Genomic DNA, 22,063 nt, shown 5'->3' with positions numbered 1-22,063 from the left:
TATTGATTTGGCTACGAGACATTTTAATTGATGCTCTCTCAAGCTTCCCTAAACTAAATTGCACAGCAGAGAAGTTAGAAATCAAGGGCATATCTTGGGCATCTCCTCATGCGAGGGTTATAATGGCCTTTGTTTCCCCTCTGTGTAGCAGGCTGATGAGCTGTTTGTGCATCACTGTCACTGTGGTGACATGGTTTGTTGTCCACGGGATGCGTTATCTGCTTTTGTACGCTCGAATGAAAAGAGAAAGGGACGTAGAGTAAAGCCTGTCCTGTGGGAATAGCTGGTATCGATTGCCTGGGAGAGGTGGAATTTGACTAAAGGTCAAACAAAACTGTACTGGAATCCACATAAGGGACATCTGAAAATGGGACTTGGAGCTCCTAAGATTTATATTGCTGGCTGAAAAGATGCCAGAATGACAAAATTGACCCAAATTATTGACCAAATATTAACCAAAACAGCCTCCAGACTTCTGCTTTTCTCTCCTTCAAATACTGTGGGGGTTGAGGGCACTGCACTGCGCAGAACTGGTGCTTAGAGGAAAAATTAGGACTCTCCTTACTGTTTGTCCTGGATTACTGGGTGGAAATTCCTAAAACATTATTGAGAAATGCATTTGACTCTTTCTAAAACTTCATAAGTGAAAGGCTGCAATCTTTTCTAATTGTGCTGAGCATATTTTTTTTTCTTCTGCATCATGAACCAACAAATAGTTTTGAAAATAATACTGTTGGGGTTGATAACCCTTATAGAATCACTTGGTTGGAAAAGACCTTTGATATCATAGAGTCCAACTGTGCCTGTCCATTGCTAAACCATATCTCATGTGTGAGCTTTTTTCCCCCACACAGAAGTGACCTGTATGGTTTTGGTAGCCTGAGAGGGCATGTAATTACTTGTAAGCTATTCTTGTTTCTTAAAGAGGAGAGGGGCTGCTGTTTCGGTTGGGAGATGTTAACTGCTTTTAGCAAGCCTAGAGCATCACGGTACCTTCAAGCTTCTGGTCATCTGCACCACTTCTTTGCGTTTGCAGTTTTATGAAGTCTTTCTGGATGAGTTCATAGCTTCTTTTCCTTGAGTGTCATTTTCAAATACTGTTAGTGGTAATTAAAGGAGATGAAAAGTCTGCACACAAGCATCCTGGGAGCAAGGATGGCAGTTTTGGAATGGCTGATTGAGTGTATAGGCAACCAACCTAGTGTTTCATCCATGTGTGGCTTGTCTTGGCTGCTGAAAACCCAAGTGGGGGTGATCAACGCTCTATGTTGGACTGACAGAATCTTCCACATATCAGAGAGTCACAGAGTCTTTAAGATTGGAAAAGATGTCTAAACTCATCGAGTCCAACTGTCAGCCCAACACCACCATCCCTACTAAACCATGTTCCCAAGTGTCATGGCCACACATTTTTGAACACCCCCCAGGGATGGTGACTCTACCAGTTTCCTGGGCAGCCTCTGCCAGGGCTTCACCATTCTTTTCAGTAAAGAAATTGTTCCTGATATCCAGTCTAAACCTCTCCTGGTGCAACCTGAGGCCATTTCCTCTCATCCTATCCCTTGTTACTTAGGAGAAGAGACCAGCATCCACCTCACTCTGATCTTCTTTCAGGGAGTTGTAGAGAGTGATGAGTTCTCCACTCAGCCTCCTCTTCTCCAGGCTAAACAGCCCCAGGGCCCTCAGCCACTCCTTATACAACTTTTGCTCCAGAACATTACATCACCGATTAGTGGTGTCCCTGAGGAATCTATACTGGAATAGCTGATATTCAGCACACTGAGTGGGTGGTAAAGGAGCTGATGAAAATTAGTATAGACACGGAGCAATCTATATTAGAGCTCTTCTTCTTTTATAGCAGAAGAAAAAGCTCCAAGTTGGCTGACACTCAGAAACAAGATCTAAAGTTACACTTGATAACTGGGAAACGCAGGGTTGGTGCTTAGCGTTAGTTAAAAGACCAGCTCAGCGTGAGGAATGATAATGAAAGGAATAGAGTGCAAACTAGTAAATATTGTTGTGCTGCCACGTAATTCAGCCGCGCCTTCACAGCTTGAACCAATGTTCAGTTCTGCTTTTTAAAAATGAGGAAGAGGAGGAAAGAAAATGATACCCTGGAACCAGGGAAAAATCTTTGAGTGATGTCGTAGAGATCTATGGGATCCTGAGCAGCATGGAGAAGGCAAAAAAAAGGATGAATGTTGATTTTCTCTGACAGCATGAGAACAAGGGCTGTTGGTTGGAATGGGAATGAAACACTTCTTTGTGCAGTACATGGTCAGGCTGAGGGTTGGCCAAACGCTTTGATAGAGGTGGTACCAACAGAGAGTGGCGAAGTCCTGTAGACGCCTGCTGCTGTTAAAGATGTTGATGCTGGCTCAGGGAGTCCCTGAAGAGGAAATAATTGGCAACTAGGAGAGTTATCAAGGAAAATAGCATTGCAGCTTGCACTGCTCCTATTGCTCTCATCTACACGTCTGCAGCAGCCACGAGTGGGTGGAATACGGGGGCTAAACAGACCTTTGGGCTTGGTCCATGCATACATTGTGTGCTTCTGGAGCATGCAGGTCCCTTATTCCACTTCCAGACTGGGTCCATTTGTTAGGGGCACTCCAGTTGCTATTGCAGCTCTGAGACTGAAGAGAAGGACTTGGGGGTACTGGCCTATAAGAAACTCAACATGAGCTGGCAATGGGGGCTTGCAGCTCAGAAAGCTAACCGTGTCCTGGACCCCATGCAAAGCAGTGGGACCAGCTGGGCAAGGGAAGGGATTCTGCCCCTCTGCTCCACTCTCATGAGATCCCACTTGGAGTCCTGCGTTCAGTTCTGGAGTCCTCAGCACTGGAAGGACACGAATTTGTTGGAGCGAATCCAGAGGCAGCTACGAGGATGATCTGAGGGCTGGAGCACCTCCCATACAAGGACAGACTGAGAGAGTTGGGGTTGTTCGGCCTGGAGAACAGAATGCAATGGGGAGACCTTTGAGCAGCTTTCCAGTACTGAAAGGGGCTCCAGGAAAGCTGAGGAGGGGCTCTTTTTCAGGGGGCGTAGGGACAGGATGAGGGAGAACGGTCCTAATCTGAAAGAAGGGAGATTAAGATGAGATCTCAGGAAGAAGGGGTTGGAACTGACTGGGCTTTGAGGTCCCTTCTACCCCAAACCATTCTATGACTTGAGTCTCCCTAAGCCTCAGAAGCTGATAGCCTGTGTTGCTGCTGCTCTTCTAGGGGAAGCGTGAAGATTTTGGTCTCCAAGACTTCAATTTGACTGTGCTCACTGGGTGTGTTTGTGAAAGGCTGAGGTCAAACATAAGGGAGGAGGAGATAAGTGCTTTCCTGCCCGTTTTTTCTTGTTTCAGCTTTTTTCCCTTAAACCTTCAGTTTTGACATAGGCGGGTACAAAAGACATTGCACTCTGCTCCTATTAGAGCCATGTGTATGCGTTTTCCTTGTTTAAAATCTTTCACTCTCGCATATGCTTATTCATCCTGGCATTTTCAGTCATAGCTGGCTAATAATTTGTTGCTGAAAACCCCATTATCTGTATTGCTCATGTCTTGAACGTGATGGATGAGAGCTTAGGAAATCAGCCTGCAGTGTCAGAAGGTCCTGCCGGGGTTCCCTGTTCTGTGTCCTTTTGCTTCCTGAGCTAAGACAAAGCTTTCTGGGCCCACTTGGGTGGCCTCGGAGAACAGGCAGTGATTATGGCTTTCAAAATAACTGTGCATTTATTAGCCCAGCGTGGTGAGAGCAGGGCACGCTTGTATGTGGCTGTCGGGAGCAGCAGAGTTCCTCCAGCAAAGCCACAGCCTCCTTGCCCAGAGGTCCTCACTGTCGCTCTATGAAAGCTGTGAATGATATAAAAATAAACCAAAGAGCCCCCCCTTCCCTCTTGTCATTACCTCCTTGTTGTTACAGCCAGGCATTGAATTAGCCCATGCAAATAGCCCGACTTTGAGGCCTGAAGTGTGTTAACATAACTGTGCTGCTTCTGCTCATGCTGGGCTTTCTCTTTGGAGGGTTTCAGATGTCAGGTCCGTTCAGTGTGGTTACAACTTGGTAAACAAATGAAAAGAAAGAGGAGACGGTTAAGTTCCTGGGGTGTTTTTGCTTCAGAACTGATTCTGTTTTGAACACAAAATCCTATCCTGGATTTCTGACACAGCAGGAGGGAGGATAATTACATACGAATAATCTGTTAGTGGTATTTCATTAAAGAATGGATTTGTTCTCGCTTGTCTTTCAGCAGTAACATAAATACTGTTACTTAATCAAAACGGGAAAACTATAGTTTAGTCATGAGGTTCAACAAGGCCAAGTGCAAGGTCCTACACCTGGGTCAGAGCGATCTGCAGTTTCAATACAGGCTGAGGGGGTGACATGATTGAGAGCAGCCCTGAGGAGATGGACTTGAGTGCTGGTGAGTGAGAAGTGAAACGTGAGCCGGCAATGTGCACTCGCAGCCTAGAAACAATCCGTGTCCTGGGCTGCATCCAAAGCAATATGACCAGCAGGGTGAGGGAGGGGATTCTCCCCCTGCTCCACTCTCCTGAGACCCACCCTGGAGTCCTGCATCCAGTTCTGAAGGCCCCAACATAAGAAGGACCTGGATCTGTTGGAATGTGTCCAGAGGAGGTCACAAATATGATCCAAGGGTTGGATCACCTCTGCTATGAGAACAGACTGAGAGAGTTGGCATTGCTCAGCCTGGAGAAGAAAAGTCTCCAGCCAGATATCAGAGCAGCGTCCCAGTACCTGAAGAGGGCTCCAAGAAAGCTGGGGAGGGTCGTTTTACAAGTGCTGTGGAGACAGGACAAGGGGGAATGGCTTTAAATTGGAAGGGGGAAGATTTAGACTATCTATTAAGAAGAAATTCTTCACTATGAGAGTGTGAGGTCCTGGCCCAGGTTGCCCAGAGAAGTGGTGGCTGCTCCATCCCTGGAAGTGTTCAGGGCCAGATTGGATGGGGCTTTGAGCAACCTGATCCAGTGGGAGTTGTCCCTGCCTGTGGTGGTGGGGTGTTGGAATTCGATGGGCTTTAAGGTCCCTTCCAACCCAAACCGTTCTATGATTCAATAAATAGCTGTGTTCAAGTAGCGGTAAGTTTTTCAATGTTAAAAACGGAACCTTGGGAAACTGCTGCTGCTAAGAAAGCAACTCAGGCTGTTGTACTGGTAGTGCTGATAGAGAAGATGCTGAAGTGTTGTAATAAAACGCAATGGTATAAAGGCAAATGACTGTCATTTTAGCATTCAGAAATACCTGCTCTGAGCAGTCATCAAACACATCCCTTTTAAAAGGTGTCGGATGAGTAAGGTGCCACCTGTTTTGTTTACCAGCAGGAAACTGTAGATATTAAATTAATCATTGCTGGTTCTCTTTCTGAGATTGGTGGTGTGATAAAGCAGAGCTGTTAGAGATCAAGGAGGAGCAGGTCATTTCAGTAATAGGTGAGAAAGCGGTACATAGGATACTTGCGTACTATCATAGATTCAAAAAATGGTTTGGGTTGGAAGAAACCTTAAAGCCTGTCCAGTTCCACCCCCCCGCCGTAAGGAGGGACACCTTCCACTGGATCAGGTTGCTCAAAGCCTCAACCAACCTGGCCTTGAACACTTCCAGGGATGGTGCAGCCACCACTTCTCTGGGCAACCTGGGCCAAGGCCTCCCCACCCTCACAGGAAACAATTTCTTCCCAAGAAGAAATTCAATCACTACCTCAATCTCCCCTCCTGCAGCTTAAAACCTTTCTCTTACTATCCCTGAACTCCCTGATCAAGAGGCCCTCCCCGGCTTTCATGGAGGCCTTTTCAGTACTGGAGGCTGCTCTAAGGTCTCCCCAGAGCCTTCTCTTCTCCAGGCTGAAGAACCCCAATTGTCTCAGCCTGTCCTCGGATAGGAGGTGCTCCAGCCCTCAGGTCGTTTTTGTGTCCTACACTGGACCTGTTCCAACAGTGCTGTATCCTTCTTATGTTGGGGATTCCAGAACTGGACACAGGACTTCAGGTGGGGTCTCACGAGAGGAGAGGCAGAGAATCCCCTCCCTCGCCCTGCTGGCCACACTTCTTTTGATGCAGCTGAGGACATGGTTTCTGGGCTCTGAGTGCCCATTGCCAGCTCATGTTGAGCTTCTCATCTGCCAGCACCTCCAAGTCCTTCTCCCCAGGGCTGCTCTCAGTCACATTATCTGTCATCATGTACTGAAACCTCAGATTGCACCAACCCAGGATCTTTCCTGAGTTTGTTGGGTTGAGGCAAGTCTTCCTGTGTTGCTTGGCATCCTGCAGCTCCGATCCCTGCGAGGGAGTTTGGAAGCTACTGTAGTACGGACTGAAAATAATCGAGTCTTTGATGTTCAGGCCTCTTAGATGATGTGACTTTTGTCTGTAGACCAAAGTTTAATTGTGAGTGAGTAGATCCATGCCAAGACTGTGCTGTCTGTTTTTTCTCTTAAATAAGAAAGTGCCTGTGACCCTGTGTCAGGCTCCTGTGTTTGGTGGACAGGGAGTTGCCTTTTCGATCCCCAAAACTGAGCTTATTTTAGAGGCAGATCCTGGCTGAGCAGCCCTTCAAATGCACCAGCTTTCTCTGAAAACTCAGTCAAAATTTTCTCTGATTATTAAAATTAATATTTTTTTCTTTGCTTCTTCCTTTTTCAGACAGCTCTGTAATCATAACGAAAAGAACTGGCTTTACAATAGCTATGTCTGTGCACATTTTAAGGTTCCTTTGTATCTCATTTCTTTCATTTGTGTGTCTTAGCTTCTGTTTTATTTGGCTAATTCACCTCTGTGATCAAGCCATTATTGAAATTGCCCAGCTGTCATCTTGTGAGATCCACTTGTCGTGATTTCTGATTGTCCTTTTGATGATGTGAGGTTATTATTACAAATTACCTGTATTACAGATAACAAATAAGACTGTTCAGAGAAGGAGAAGAGATACTGTAAGGTGTTTGTTGCTCCTGGAGAAGAGAGCAGCTGAGCGAGCTGAGTTTGTTTAGCCTGAAGAAGAGGAGACTGAAGGGAGAACTCATCGCTCTCTACAACTCCTTGAAAGGGGATTGTTGTGAGATGGGTGCTGGTCTCTTCTCCCAAGTAACAACTGTTAGGATAAGAAGAAATGGACCTCAAGTTGCTGCAGGGGAGCTTTAGATTGGATATGAAGAACAATTTCTTTACTGACAGAGGCGTGAAGCACTGACAGAGGCTGCTCGGGGTGGTGGTGGAGTCTCCATCCCTGAGGGGGTTGAAAACACTTGTGGCCATGGCACCTGGGGACATGGTTTAGTAGGCACTATGGGGTTGGGCTGACAGCTTTACTGAATGAGCCTAGAGGTCTTCTCCAACCTTGATGATTGTACGGTAAGATCCATCTCAACTCTTACGTTATGGAAGAAATGCACATCATAAATATTAACACCAGAAGGAAACTGTAAATCAGGTGCACTATCAGGACAAGGGAGAATGGTTTTCAGCAGAAGGAGAGGAGATTGAGATCTTAGGCAGAAATGTTTTCCTGTGAGGGTGGGGAGGCCCTGGTCCAGGTTTCCCACAGAAGTGGTGGCTGCCCCATCCCTAAAGGTGTTCAAGGCCAGGTTGGATGGGGCTTTGAGCAGCCTGACCCAGTAGGAGGTGTGCCTGCCCATGGCAGGAGTTGGAACTGGATGGGTTTTGAGGTCCCTTCCAACCCAAACCATTCTATGGTTCTATGACTCTATGAACTGATCATCACGGTGGAGATTTTAATTTGAGTTCATCTAATTCCTCAGGGTTTCTCTGTTTTATGTCTTTTGGCCTCCAGTTAGTAATAGTTTTGCTACTCTGTATCATCATCAAAGTCCTCTTAATCTCTTGGTCCTGAATGTGCCAATCACTCTCTTCAGAGCTGTAGATAGCTGTCTTTCAGGCTGCCTACCTGGTTGGATAGAATCTGTTCCTTATCCAAATCTGCCTTGGCTGGCATGCCATTCCTGCAGAATACATCGTGAGATGTGTGTTGGATTTAAAGATTTAGTGGAGGCAAACCCATTACCTCCCTTATCGTAATAAGAAACCGTATCCTGTGAGTGAGCTTATGAGGGGATTGCAGAAATCAATTTCATAGGCATAAACTTCTGCAAGAGAATTAGAATCATAGAATCACAAAATAGTTTGGGTTGGAAAGAGTCTTAAAAGTCCATCCAGTGCCAAGCCCCCTACCATGGACAGGGACACCTCCCACTGGATCACGTTGCTCAAAGCCCCATCCAGCATGGCCTTGAACCATCTCCAGAGATGATGCAGCCATGATTTCTTCGGAGTCCTGGGCCGGGGCCTTACCGCCCTCACAGGAGAACATTTCTGCCTAAGCTCTTATCTCAATCTCCCCTCTTCCAGCGTTAAACCATTCCCCCTAATCCTATTCCTGCACTCAAGGGTCCCTCCCCAACTTTCCTGGAGCCTCTTTCGGTACTGGAAGGCTGCTCTAAAGTCTCCCTGCAGCCTTTTCTTCTCCAGACTGAACAACCTCAACTCTCTCAGCCTGTCCTCAGATGGGAGGTGTTTCAGCCCTCGGATCATCTCCGTGGCATCCTCTGGACTCACTCCAACAGATACACGTCTGTCCTGTGCCAAGGATTCTAGAACTGGATGCAGGACTCCAGGTGAGGTCTCACCAGAGAGGCAGAATCCCTCCCTGGCCCTGCTGGTCCCACTGCTTTGGATGCAGCCCAGGACTTGGTTGGTTTTCTGGGCTGTGAGTGTCCATTGCTGGCCCATGTTGAGCTTCTCATCCCCCAGCTAACTTAGTGAAGTGACTGTTAACGTTTAAAGAGACTAGAAGAAGGTGTTACATTGTAACATTGTAACATTGGGTTTTAGAGCAAGCATAACAGAAAATTATCCTCATTGACCTGCATGATTTCTAATAGGATTCGGTTGGTTTTGCCTCCAGGCCTGGTGTTTAATACTCTCGTTAAAATAGTAATTTCCAAGGGCTGGCAGGGCTGTTGAGATTGGAAATGGGCAAAGAAGGGGTAAATCTGTGTTCCATAGCAAACTGTGTGCAAGGAAGAAGTGTACTTCATTATGGGAAAATGCAAAGCTGTTTTTCTAGAAATGGTGCAGGATTCTATTCTGAGCAGCAGCGAAATATCTAGAAAATATTGAGGAGTTAAGTCATATTATCATGAGCTTTCGATCTGATTCAGCAGCCAAATTGCCCTTGACTGTATAAGTAGTGGAAAATTGGATAGGAATAGGCAAATCATGTTCCATCTGGATATAGTACTGGTGTGTCTGTAAAGTTCTGTGGCTGTTTTTGGTATCAAAAGCAACGAGACGAATGCTTAAAAACTGGAGATAGTGCTAAGAAAAGAAATGGTGTAAGCATTGGAGTATATGTGCTTGATGAATGATATATAAAACTCGATACCTTGGTACCTGCTAGAATGGCAGCGTGGTGGAACACACCTAATTTAGGAGATCTCTGGAGTGCATTATGGTGGTATTTTGAAATGGTTGGCTCCTCATGAGGTCTAACAAGGCCAAGTGCAAGGTCCTGCACCTGGCTCACGGCACTTCTGGGCTTCAATACAGGCTGGATGAAAAATGAATTTAGAGCTGCCCTGTGGGGAAGGGCTTGGGAGTACTGATGGATAAAAAGCTGGACATGAGCCAGCAATGTTCACTCACAGTACAGAAAGCCAATCATATCCTGGGCTGCATCCAAAGCAGTGGGACCAGCAGGGCAAGGGAGGGGGTTCTGCCCCTCTGCTTTGCTCTGGTGAGATCCCACCTGAAGCCCTGCGTCCAACTCTCGAGTCCTCAGCATAGGAAAGACTTGGATCAGTTGGAGCCAGCCTGGAAGAGGCCATGGAGGTGATCGGAGGTCTGGAGCTCCTCTGTTGTGAGGTGGGGAGGCCTTAGAGCAGCTTCCAGTACTGAAAGGGTCTCCAGGAAAGCTGGGGAGGGGCTCTTGATCAGAGAGTGCAGGGATAGGATGAAGGAGGATAAAATAAGGAGAGTAGATTTAGCATAGATCTTAAGAAGAAATATTTTCCTTTGAGGGGTGGTGAGGCACTGGCACAGGTCGCCCAGAGAGACAGTGGAAGCCCCATCCTTGGAATCATTCAAAGTCAGGTTGGATGAGACTTAGAACAACCTGATCAGGTTAAAGGTGTCCCTGCTCCAGCAGAGAGATTGAACTGGATGCCATGTAAGTGTCCCAATCCAAAGCATTCTATGATCCGGTGCCTAGGAGAGGTGCTTCCCTGGATCTGCTTCTTGAAAGAGCTGTTTGAGGGAGGGATGTTACCTTGGTCGCTGTGGCTCTGAGATGGTAGAGCTTAAGATCCTGAGGATGCCAGCAGCACAATAAAGATGTCCGAATTCAGGACAACAGACTTGAACTTTTCCAGGGAAATGGATCCCATTGCAGGATCCCGTGGGAGAATGCCCTGAAGGGTGAATAAGCCCAAGTGAGCTTAGCTGATCTTCGAGGACGACCTCCATATGTCACAAAGATGGCGCATCGTTATATGCAGGAAACTAAGCAGGCAAGACAGGTCACCGGCTTTGCTTAACTGCCTCATGGGGGTGTTCTGGTAGAGCCCAGACATGAAAAAAGAACTGTGCACAGAAGATGAAGGGGAGGTATGGGATACCCAGGAAGGATCAGGTTGCTCAAAGCCCCATCCAGCCTGGCTTTGAACACCTCCAGATATGGGCCAGCCACCACTTCTCTGGGCAACCTGGGCCAGTGCATCATCATCCTCACAGGAAAACATTTCTTCCAAGATCTCATCTCAATCTTACCTCTTTTAGCTGAAAACTGTTCCCCCCGTCCTATCCTTGCACTCTCTGACCAAGAGCCCCTCCCCAGCTTTCCTGGAGCCCAAGGCCACTCTAAGGTCCCCACAGCCTGTCAATCCAGGCTGAACAACCCCAACTCTCCTGGCCTGTCAATGGAGTATTTAGTAGATAACCCTTTACACAGCATTGCCTGCCCTTGTCAGAGCTATCTTCTAGCTCACTATTGACTTGATGACTGAGGGAGGTGCTGGATGCACGTAGGGGAATGATGAAACTGGATGTTAAACACTGGCAGATTTATTGTAAACCAATTAAAAATCTAACATAGTTTAACTTTGCTTTGTGCTGCATAATGATGACTGGTACAACTTTTATGCCTACTACCTGATAACACCTTACATAAAACGAGAGGTTATGTAAATCTAGTAAAGCTATTAATTCTTGTCCACTTCTGCTACTCTGTGTTTGACTTCCTAACTCATAATCTTATGCTTTGTACCTATCCTTAGTTTTAGTGTTGAAATGGAACTAATTTCGCTCAGTTGTTTCCTGTGAGGGTGGTGAGGCCCTGGCCTGGGTTGCCCAGAGAAATGGTGGCTGCTCCAACCGTGGAGGTGTTCAAGGCCAGGTTATGGGGCTTGGAGCAACCTGATCCAGTGGGAGGTGTCCCTCCCCATGGCAGGGGGTGGAAATGGATGGCCTTTAAGGACCCTTCCAACCCAAACCATTCTGTGATTCTATGATTTTGCAAAAAGGAAAAATGTTGAATATTGAAATGAGAAATAAAGTTTGACGGTTGAGAAAAGACAGAAGAAAGTCCAATTTCTCTTTCTATATTCAAGAAATAATGGAGATCTATTGTCAGAATCCCTTTCCGTGGAACGCTGGCTGTCACATGCTTCTTTCTCTTTTTTCCACTAATTGAAAGGAATCTGTAGCCTTTATTTGCCCATGGAAGTTGTGGCTGCCCCATCCCTGGAGGTGTTCAAGGCCAGGTTGGATGGGGCTTTGAGCGGCCTGATCTCATGGGAGTTGTCCCTGCCTGTGGCAGGGGTGTTGGAATAGATGATCTTTAAGATCCCTTCAAGCCCAGACCATTCGATGATTCTGTGATTAAATATGAACTGCACAACTCAAGCTCATATTTTACTTCGATAAAATAGAGTTTGACACTGCACTCTGTTCACTCACTGCAAGTCTTTGGGACTGTGGGTGAAGCTGGAGGACTTACAGCTCAAACTGAAAATGCCTGTATCTTAGAGAAGGTGGTGTGTTCATGAGGCTTAGGACTTCTTTTTGATTTATAGGTGCAGTCCCAAGCGCAAACGCAGTCTGGGTTGAGAATGGTTTGGGAGCAGCCCTGAGGAGAAGGGCTTGGGGTGATGGGAGATGTGAAGCTCAACATGAACTGGCAATGGGCGCTCACAGCCCAGAAAACCAACCGTGTCCTGCGCTGTATCCAAAGCAGTGGTACCAGCAGGGCCAGGGAGGGGATTCTGCCCCTCTGCTTCAGGTTCATTTTTGGTTTGCTTTTCTGGTTATCATTGGGTCACACTTATCAGTATGGAATTGGCCAAGACAATTTTACCAACCATTCCACCATACTGAAATCCCATCAGTGCCCTGGTAGATGTTAAAATTTAGGGTCTGTTGGTGTTTGTTATGTTCAGCATTTTAAATCTCATCCATGAATTTGCATGGAAGGGGGATGTGATTTTTTTTTTTGTCTCCATTCAGAATTTCTAGCCTTAATGTGGGCTCAAACCCTCTGCTATGATGGAGGAGTTCTCCGGTGGCTTTCCCCCTCCTTGACCCTTAACTAAAATTTCTGTCTTTAATTCTTGCAAATTGTGTCTATAAAATTGAGCAGGTTTCAAGCTGATGTTAATGAATCACATGTTGGAAGTGTGTTCCCTGGTGTGATAAACAATTGTTTGGTGAGGCTGTCAGATTAGTGAGCCACAAACTCTGAAGTGTTTTATATGTTTTCAGTTAGGATTGGTGTTTGTTTTTTAAGATGCTCGTCTTGACAGCCATTCCAGTCTGTCCCACAGATGTCTTGGTCTTTATACATATCAGAGAATCATAGAATGGTTTGGATTGGGAGGCACCTTAAAGCTCATCCAGCTCCAACCCCCTGCTATGGGCAGGGACACCTCCCACTAGATCAGGTTGCTCAAAGCCCCAACCAACCTGGCCTTGAGCACTACCAGGAATGGGACATCCACCACTTCTCTGGGCAACCTGAGTCAGGGCCTCCCCACCGTCACAGGAAAACATTTCTGCCTAAGATCTCATCTCAATCTGCCTCTTTTCAGCTTAAAACCATTCCCCTTGTCCTATCCTTGCACGCCTTGATCAAAAGCTCCTCCCCAGCAATCCTGCAGCCTCTTTCAGTACTGGAAGGCTGCTCTAAGGTCTCCCCACAGCCTTCTCTTCTCCAGGCTGAACAAGCCCAGCTCTCTCAGACTGTCCTTGTATGGAAGATGCTGCAGTGCTTGGATGATCTTTGCGGCCCTGTATATCTTAGGCTTTAGAAGTTTGATAGAAGTTAACATTTTTGCTTTGATTGCAAGCCCGCTTGTGTTTTTTGGGGGAAGGTAAGTGTGGATTTTTGGGCTTTGATGGTGGTTTGGGTTTGTTTTTTTTTTTGTCACATTGGATCTCTGCCTTGCTGTTAGGTGTGTTCTGGACCTTTATTTTGAGTCAGAAGCTTCCATCTCTCCAGAGCTGGAAATTGGATGATGAATCTTTATCGAACAGCTCATCAAGAGCCAAAGTTAGTCATCCTTGGGATTCTGGTTGGCAATATTCTTTCAGGTATCAGCATAACGTCTCTCTCTTACTCAAGGTGTCCTCTTTTCAGCAACATTATTATTAATACTGAGATCTCTGTCATTTGAGACCATTAAAGAGACCGATATTCCTCTCAAACAGTGCTGTTAATCCTGGTTTGGGAATTATCCAGAGTCTCTGCAGTTTCAGATGGTTCCTAAAGATGATGTTTCCTTTTTCATGCTGTAAATTTTCACTCCTGTGCTGCAGTGCTCTTATACAACCACCATCTTCTGCAGGAAAGATCGTAGACTCATAGAATCGCTTGGTTGGAAAAGGCCTTTGAGATCATTGAGTCCAACCATACCTGTCCACTGCAAATGGTCCAGTGAAATGATTCCTACTTGGAAAGGAATGTTAGCCTTGCTGGTGGTGTTGGAGATTGTCTTAATTGATGCTTTCCTTGTGTGAGCTTTGGGTCAAGACTGCTTCATATTACTTTTTTCTACTGTTCTACTGTCTTGGTCAGTACATTTGTCATTAGTAGAGTATTTTCTACTAGCTGGCTTAATTATTCTCCATTAGAAATCCAGTGTTAAATGGGAGAGGAGGGATGAAAAGGTTAACAATGAGCTTTGTTTCATCATTAGCCTTCAATGAAGTCCAGAGTGTGCTGCGCTCACAATAAGAGATGATTTGTGGATTTTTCAATGAATCTTGTACATTTCCTTGTGAGAACACAGCTGAATCTTGTCCCAATCCCTGCAATTTGTCTGCACACCATGGAGAAGGGTTTAGAGCACAAGCCTTATGAGGAGTGGCTGAGGGAGCTGGGATTGTTTAGTCTGGAGAAAAGGAAATTGAGGAGAGACCTCATCACTCTCTAGAACTACCCAAAAGGAGGTTGTAGTGGGGTGGGGGTTAGTCTCTTCTCTCTGGTAGCCAGTGACAGAATAGGGCGAAGTGGCCTCAAGATGCGCCAGGGGAGATTTAGATTGGTTGTCAGGAAGAGTCACATTACTGAAAGGGTTGTCAAGCATTGGAAGAGGCTGACCAAGGAGTTGATTGAGTCACTATCCCTGAAGATGTTTAAAAGATGAGTAGATGTCATACCTGTGGACATGGTCTAGTGGTGGACTTAGCAGGGCTGGATTTGTGATTGGACTCCATGATCTTAAAGGATCTTTTCCAACCCAAACCGTTCTATGATTCTGTGAATCAAACAAAAATGTACTGACTGTACCAAAATCTCCCAAATGTGAAGTCACAGAATTGTAGAATCACAGAATGGTGAGGGAAGGGACCACGAAGGTCGTCCAGTCCAACCCCCTTGCAGGAGCAAGGGCATATTCAACTACCAGGTTGCTCAAAGCCCAAATCAACCTGACCTTGAATGTTTCCAGGCATGGGGCATCAACCACTTCTCTGGGCAACCTGGGCCAGCAAAAAAAAATTCTTCCTAAGTTCTAGTCTAAATTTCTCTTTTAGTTTAAAACCATTCCCCATTGTCCTATTGTGACAGACCTTGCTGGAAAGTTTTTTCCTCATCTTTCTTATCAGCCTCTATTAAGTATTGAAAGCACGCAATAGGGTCTCCTCAGAGTCTTTTCTTCTCTAAGCTGAGCAACCCCAACTTTCTGAGCCACTCTTCACAGGGGAGGTGTTCCAAGCCTTTGATCATTTCCGTGCCCTCCTCTGGACCCACTCCAACAGATCCATGCCCTTCCTGTACTGAGGACTCTAGAACTGGATGCAGGCTCCAGGTGGGATCTCACCAGAGCAGAGCAGAGAGGCAGAATCCCTTCCTTTGCCCTGATAGTCCCACTGCTTTGGATGCAGCCCAGAACGTGGTTTGTTTTTCTGGGCTGCAAGTGCCCATTGCTGGCCCATGTTGAGCTTCTCATCCCCCAGCCTCCCAAGGTCCTTCTCTTCAGGACTGCTCTCCATCTCTTCATCCCCTAGTCTGTATCAATACTGAGGGTTGCCCTGACCCAGGTGCAGGGCCTTGCTGAACCTCATGTGGTTTTCACTGGTGTTATCAGCACGGTTTTAATGTGAGCAAGGGCACAGCCTGCCTCTCGTTGATCCCCAAAACTGAACGTGGTTCTCATTGCCTGCTTTGACCTCTTTTTCGCCCAGGCTGCATTTCCATACGATGAGTACCAAGGGCTCAGTCTGGTCTGGGAGCCTTTTTGAAACCAGGGTTGTTTAAAGAAGCCCTGCAAGGCTGCCACGGTCCAGTTCTTTTCCATACAAAGCAAACCCTAAACTTGCATTCATGTGCATATTCGTGTCTCGTTTCATCCATGCGTTGCAGTGAGGTTGAGAGCACCCTTGCTGCTGGGGTATTTGAGGGATTCAACCTGAATTTTGGTTCTGGCAGTGACACAGAAACCCTCGCCTGGAAGATGCTGGAAACTCCTCTGAAGTTACTTGTGACACCTTCACAGTTTTAACAGAGGATGGTTCTTTTTGCAGATATTCAGAACGAAGCCTGACAAAATGCATCGGGATAACAATAGAGACCAGACCGGATTACTGCCTGAAACGGCATTTAAGTGACATGTTATCCTACGGCTGTACGAGGCTGGAGATTGGAGTGCAGAGCGTGTATGAGGACGTGGCCAGGGACACCAACAGGTGAGAAGAAGGCTTCTTTCGAAAGACAAACGTGACTGGTCAGTGTATGCTTTATGTAATACTTGAGTAGTGCGTCTAGACCCAGAATCATAGAACGTCCTGGGTTGCAAGGGACCCACAAGGATCATTGAGACCAGCTCCTGTCCCTGCACAGAGCAACCCCAACATTCACACCATGTGTCTGAGGGCATTGACCAGATGCTTCTGGAATACTGTCAGGCTTGTCTCCATGACTGCTTCCCTGGGGAGCTGTTCCAGTGCTCCACCACCCTCTGAGTGAAGGACCTGTTCTTAATATCCAGCCTAACCCTCGCCTGGCATGTCTTCCTGCCATTCCCTTGGGTCCTATCATTGGTCACCAGAGAGGAGACCTCAGTGCCTGCTCCTCCTTCCTTAACTCTCTGGCCTCCTGTAGACACTTTCCAGTAGCTTTAGATCCTTTTTATACTGTAGTGCCCAAAACTGCACCCAGTGCTCAAGGTGGGGCTGCACCCGTAGAAAGTAGAACACCTAATTAACGTGAAGCTCATCTTCTTGCTTGTGTGGCCCATGTCTGTGCAGAAACACAACTGCAGTGGCTTCATGTATTTCTTTGTGTTCTTTTGTAGCCTGTGACTCGAGTTGTGATGTTCCCTTTTAAACACTTATTATTTTCCTCTGTTGTACATCTCTTGGGTTTTATTGCTTCATAAATAAATGCAGTTGTGTGAAGTAGGAACATGTGAGCAAAGAGAATCTGTGGTTTCAATACAGGCTGGGAGATGATGTGATTGAGAGCAGCCCTGAGGAGGACTTCGGTGCTGGTGGAGGAGAAGCTCAACATGAACCGGCAATGGGCGCTCACAGCCCAGAAAGCCAAACCATGTCCTGGGCTGCATCCAAAGCAGTGGGACCAGCAGGGCTAGGGAGGGGATTCTGCCCCCTTGCTCCGCTCTTGTAAGACCCCAACTGGGCTCCAGTGTCTAGCTCTGGAGTCCTCAACATAAGAAGGATATGGAAATGTTGGAACAGGTCTAGAAGAGGCCACAAAGATAATCTGAGGGCTGAAACATTCATTGACAGGCTAAGAGAGTTGGGGTTGTTCAGCCTGGAGGAGGGAAGGCTCTGGGAGGACCTTATAGTGACCTTCCAATACCTGAAGGGAGCTCCAGGAAAGCTGGGGAAGGACTTTTTCCAAGGGCCTGTAGTGATACGACGAGGGGGAATGGCTTTAAATTGGAAGGGGGGAGATTTAGATTAGACATTAGGAAGAAATGATTTCCTGTGAAGGTGGTGAGACGCTGGGCCCAGGTTGCCCAGGGAGGTTGTGGATGCTGCCCCATCCCTGGAGGTGTTCAAGGCCAGGTTTGATGGGGCTTTGAGCAACCTACTCCAGTGGGAGGTGTACCTGCCCATGGCAGGGGGTTGGAACTGGAAGGATTTCAAGGTCCCTTCCAACCCAAACCATTCCATGAGGTTTGCCCTACATAATTCATGATCTATAGGGTTGAGTATATACAATGCAATATGATCTATTGGAGGTACCTTAGATACGATGCAGTATGATTTATTGGAGGCACCTCACCAGCAAACAGTGTGTTTCTACACCGGATCCCTTTTTCTGCCAAGTCTTGGAGAGGAGAGATGACATTGGCAAGCACAGGGGGGCAAGCACCTGCTGATTGATTAACCACAATCATTCCGGCTATCTCTAGGGATTACACAATGTATTCAGAAGAGACCTGTGATTTATTCCTTGCCATACTGGCTAAAAGAACTGTTGTCTTACATAGGAGAACGCTTGAAACATTGTTCATCTCATCCCTTACAGGCAAGGAAGCTAGTCTCTTGGGTTTTTTAATCACGAGCCTGATAATTCTGTGGAGATTTAGAAAGATGTGATTTTTCTCTTGTTTTCACTTCTGACGCTGGTACAACTTGCTTTCGTTCTTATTGCATATTCTAGTCACTGACCAAAGATGTTTAATAACTGTAATCATATGTAATGACAGAAAGATTATGGTTCAGTAAGCAAAGCACATTTTTGTTAATACCTACCTTAAAGGCAGTAGCGCACAACTGAAAATGTTGGACACTTTATTTTAGAGACTTACACGCAGAATCCAAAATGAGTTTCCTGGTGTGGGTTTAGCTGCAGTGTCACTGGGGCATGGCAGCACAGGATATCATAGAATCATAGATACGCTAGGTTGGAAAAGACCTTTGAGATCATTGAGTCCAACTGTACTTGTCCACTACTAAACCAGATCCCTGAACAACTCATCTGCCCATCTTTTAAATCCCTTCAGTGAGGGTGACTCAACCACCTCCCTGGGCAGCCTCTGCCAGTGCCCAAGATCCCTTTCAGTGAAGAAGCTTTTGCTGATGTCTAATCTGGACCTCCCCTGGTGCAACTTGAGGCCATTCTTTTCATCCTCTCACCTGTCACTTGTGAGAAGAGACCAGCACCCATCTCACTACAACCTCCTTTCAGGCGGTTGTAGACAATAATGAGGTCTCCCCTCAGCCTCCTTTCCACCAGGCTAAACAAGCCCAGGTCCCTCAGCCGCCTCTCACAACACCTGTTCTCCAGACCCTTCACCAGCTTTGTTTCCCTTCTCTCCAGATGTGCTCCAGCCCCTCAATGTCTTTCTTGGAGTGAGTGCCCCAAAACTGAACACAAAGTTCAAGGCGTGGCCTCACCAGTGCCAATACAGGGACACAATCACTTCCCTAGTCCTTCTGGCCACACTGTTTCTGATACAGGCCAAGGTGTCATTAGCCTTCTTGGCCACCTGGGCCACTGCTGGCTCACATTTAACTGGCTTTCAACTAACACCCCCTTGTCCTTTCCTGCCAGGCAGCTCCAGCCACTCTTCCCCAAGCCTGGAGTGCTGCATGGGGTTGTTGCATTACTGCAAGGAAACAGTTAGGGTCCAGATCTCAGTTGACAGGAAAAGTCATTTACTGAGTCATAGAATCATAAAATGTCAGATCGGAAGAGTCTTCAAGGATCATCTGGATGAACCTTTTCTGGTAATCTATAGTTTAACTGAGCTGTCCCAGCACCCAGTCAAGTTGAGCATTGAAAGGGTCCTATGTAGAGGACTCCACCACTTCCCTAAGGAGGTTATTCCAGCGTTAACTGTCCTCATGGTGAAAAATTTTCTTATGGAATCCAATCAGAATCTCCCTAGAAGCAAGTTATACCCATTACCCCTTGTCTTTTCCATGAGACTCATAAAAAGGAGTCTCCATCCCATTGGTAGACACATTTCTACTGGAACATGGTAATAAGGTTTCCCCTAAGCCTTCTCCTCAAGGCTGAACAAACCCAGTCCTCTCAGCCTTACTTCGTATGGAAGATTTCCCAGTCCTCTGATCATCTTAGTGACCTTTCTGTGGACCCTCTCCAGCCTGTCCACATCTTTATTGTATAGGGGGGACCAAAACTGGATGCAGCACTCCAGGTGCCTTGAACACCTCCAGGGATGGAACATCCACAACACCCATGGGGAACCTGTTCCAATGCTTCCTCACCCTCATCATGAAGAATTTCTTTCTAATGGCTAATCTAAATCTTCCCCCTTACAATTTGAAGCCATTCCCCCTTGTCCTGTCGCTATAGGCCCTTGTAAAAAGTCCCTCCCCAGCTTTCCTGGTGCCCCTTTCAGCACTTGGAGGCTGCTCTAAGGTCTCCTCACAGCCTTCTCTTCTCCAGGCTGAACAACCCCAACTCTTTCTACCTGTTCTTATAGCAGAGGTGCTCCAGCCCTCGGATCATCTTTGTGGCCTCCTCTGGACCCATTCCAACAGTTCCGTGTCCTTCGTATGCTGGAGACTGAGATGAGATCTTAGGAAGAAATATTTTGCTCTGAGGGTAAGGAGGCCCTGGCCCAAGTTGCCCAGAGAAGCCAGAGCTGCCCCACCCATAGAGGTGTTCAAGGCCAGGTTGGATGGGGCTTTGAGCAACCTGATCCAGTGGGAGGTGTCCCTGCTCGTGGCAGGGGTTTGGAACTGGATGGGCTTTAAAGTCTCTTCCAACCCAAACCATTCTATGGTTCTAAGATTTGCCTCTGTTAAATCTGCATACATAGTTTTATGGCTATGGTTTTATTTATGGTTTCTTTCAGCAGCATTTCAGCGTTGTTCTGAGTCTGTTCAAGGACAGTATCACTGAAGACCTTGAGTAGCCTGAGGGGAGGAAATGGTGACTTGCTTCATAAATAAAAATTATTTTCTTATTAGAAGTGGAATTTGAGCTGCATCAATAACTTGATTATTTGATGCCTTAGATCTGTTCTTGAATATTTTTCTGCCTCACAGCCACCAAAAGCACTCAGAAACCTCACTAATGACTTATGGAACATAATAGAAAGTAATTTCCAAACAGTTCACCTAATTGGTTGTAATCTGACATTTTGCTACAAGCAAAATATTAAAAGTTTAAAGCCAAAACACATCCCCCACAAAGCAGAACAGAAGCAAAATGAGGTCATTTCATAAGGAAGAGAAACTTGAATCATCCTTTTCAAGAAGCGCATTCCGATTCATTGTTCTATAAAGTTGGAGATGTTAGAGCAAGCAGCCTGCGTTTGCCCTGCGCCTGCAGCAAAGCCTTTTAGGAATTCTGCAAGGAGCTTTGGAAAGCGCCAAAACCCTTTAACGATAGAATTCTATACAGAATGGCTTTGGGGTAGTATAAAGTCAGTAACGTACTGCTTCATTCTTCTGATTCATCAGCAGGGAAGCGAGAGTTCATTAGCAGGTGTGTAAGTCCATCATGACAAACAGCCTGGAATGGCTTATGTCACCAACTCTGCTGCGACAGACAGAACTCAAGGAAAATTGAAGATGAGTGGAGCTGAGAGGGGTTTTGCAGTTCCACCATCAAAAGACTTGAGGTGAAAGAGTATAAGCTGAAGGGAAGTTAGTGGTCACATTTGGCTCAATATCCAGATGGAGATTCATGACATGGGGTGTCCCTCGGGGGTTTGTACTGGGACCAGTGCTGTTTAGTATTTTCATGAATGATATCGACAGTGAGATCAAGTGCACCCTCAGCAAGTTGGAAGATTACACCAAGCTGAGTGGTTCAGTTGTCACACCAGAAGGACAGGATATCATCCAAAGGGACTTGGACAAGCTGGAGAAGTGAGCCTGTGTAAACCTCGTGAGGTTCGGCAAGGCCAAGTGCAAGATCCTTCTCTTCTCCAGACTGAACAACGCCCACTCTCTCAGCCTGTCCTCAGAAGGGGAGTGCTCCAGCCCCATGATCATCTTCATGGCCTCCTCTGGGCCCACTCCAACAGATCCATGACCTTCTGTTGAGGACCCCAGAATTGAATGCGGGTTCCAGGTGAGGTCTCACCAGAGCAGAGCAGAGGGGCAGAATCCCCTCCCTTGCCCTGCTGGTTCCACTGCTTTGAATGCTGCCCAGGACATGGTTTGGCTTTCTGGGCTGCGAGTGCACATTGCTGCTTCATGTTGAACTTCTCCTTCACCAACACCAAGTCCTTCTCAGGGCTGCTCCCAATTCATTCTCTGCACAGCCTGGATTTGTACTTGGGGTTGCCCTGACCCAGATGCAGGACCCTGCCATTGGCCTTGTTGAACTCCATGAGGTCCGCACAGCCCCATCTCTCCAGCCTGTCCAGGTCCCTCTGGATGTCCCTTCATCAGCAAACTTGCTGAGGGTGCCTTCAATCCCACTGTCCGTGGCTGCGACAGAGATGTTAAACAGTTGACCAATGCTGATCCCTGATGAATGCCACTTGTCACATGTCTCCAATTGGACACTGAGCAAGTCTTTGAGTGTGACCATCCAGCTAATTCCTTATCCACAAAGTGGTTCATCTGTCAGATCCGTGTTTTCCC

At 46.7% G+C, this 22,063-nt stretch overlaps 1 protein-coding gene across 1 annotated transcript in view; it reads left to right on the top strand.

The window, feature by feature from the left end:
* The window catches only part of ELP3 (elongator acetyltransferase complex subunit 3), a 131,669-nt gene that overhangs the window by 27,780 nt on the left and 81,826 nt on the right, over window positions 1-22,063 (top strand). Inside the window, exon 8 of the mRNA XM_009563769.2 lies at window positions 16,046-16,207. Coding sequence (XP_009562064.1) covers window positions 16,046-16,207 — 162 coding nt within the window. The remainder of the gene's footprint in view (window positions 1-16,045; window positions 16,208-22,063) is intronic.

This window comes from Cuculus canorus, chromosome 3 (assembly GCF_017976375.1).
Source record: "Cuculus canorus isolate bCucCan1 chromosome 3, bCucCan1.pri, whole genome shotgun sequence".
Classification (NCBI taxonomy): Eukaryota; Metazoa; Chordata; class Aves; order Cuculiformes; family Cuculidae; genus Cuculus; species Cuculus canorus.
This window is presented reverse-complemented; position numbering and strand designations above follow the sequence as displayed.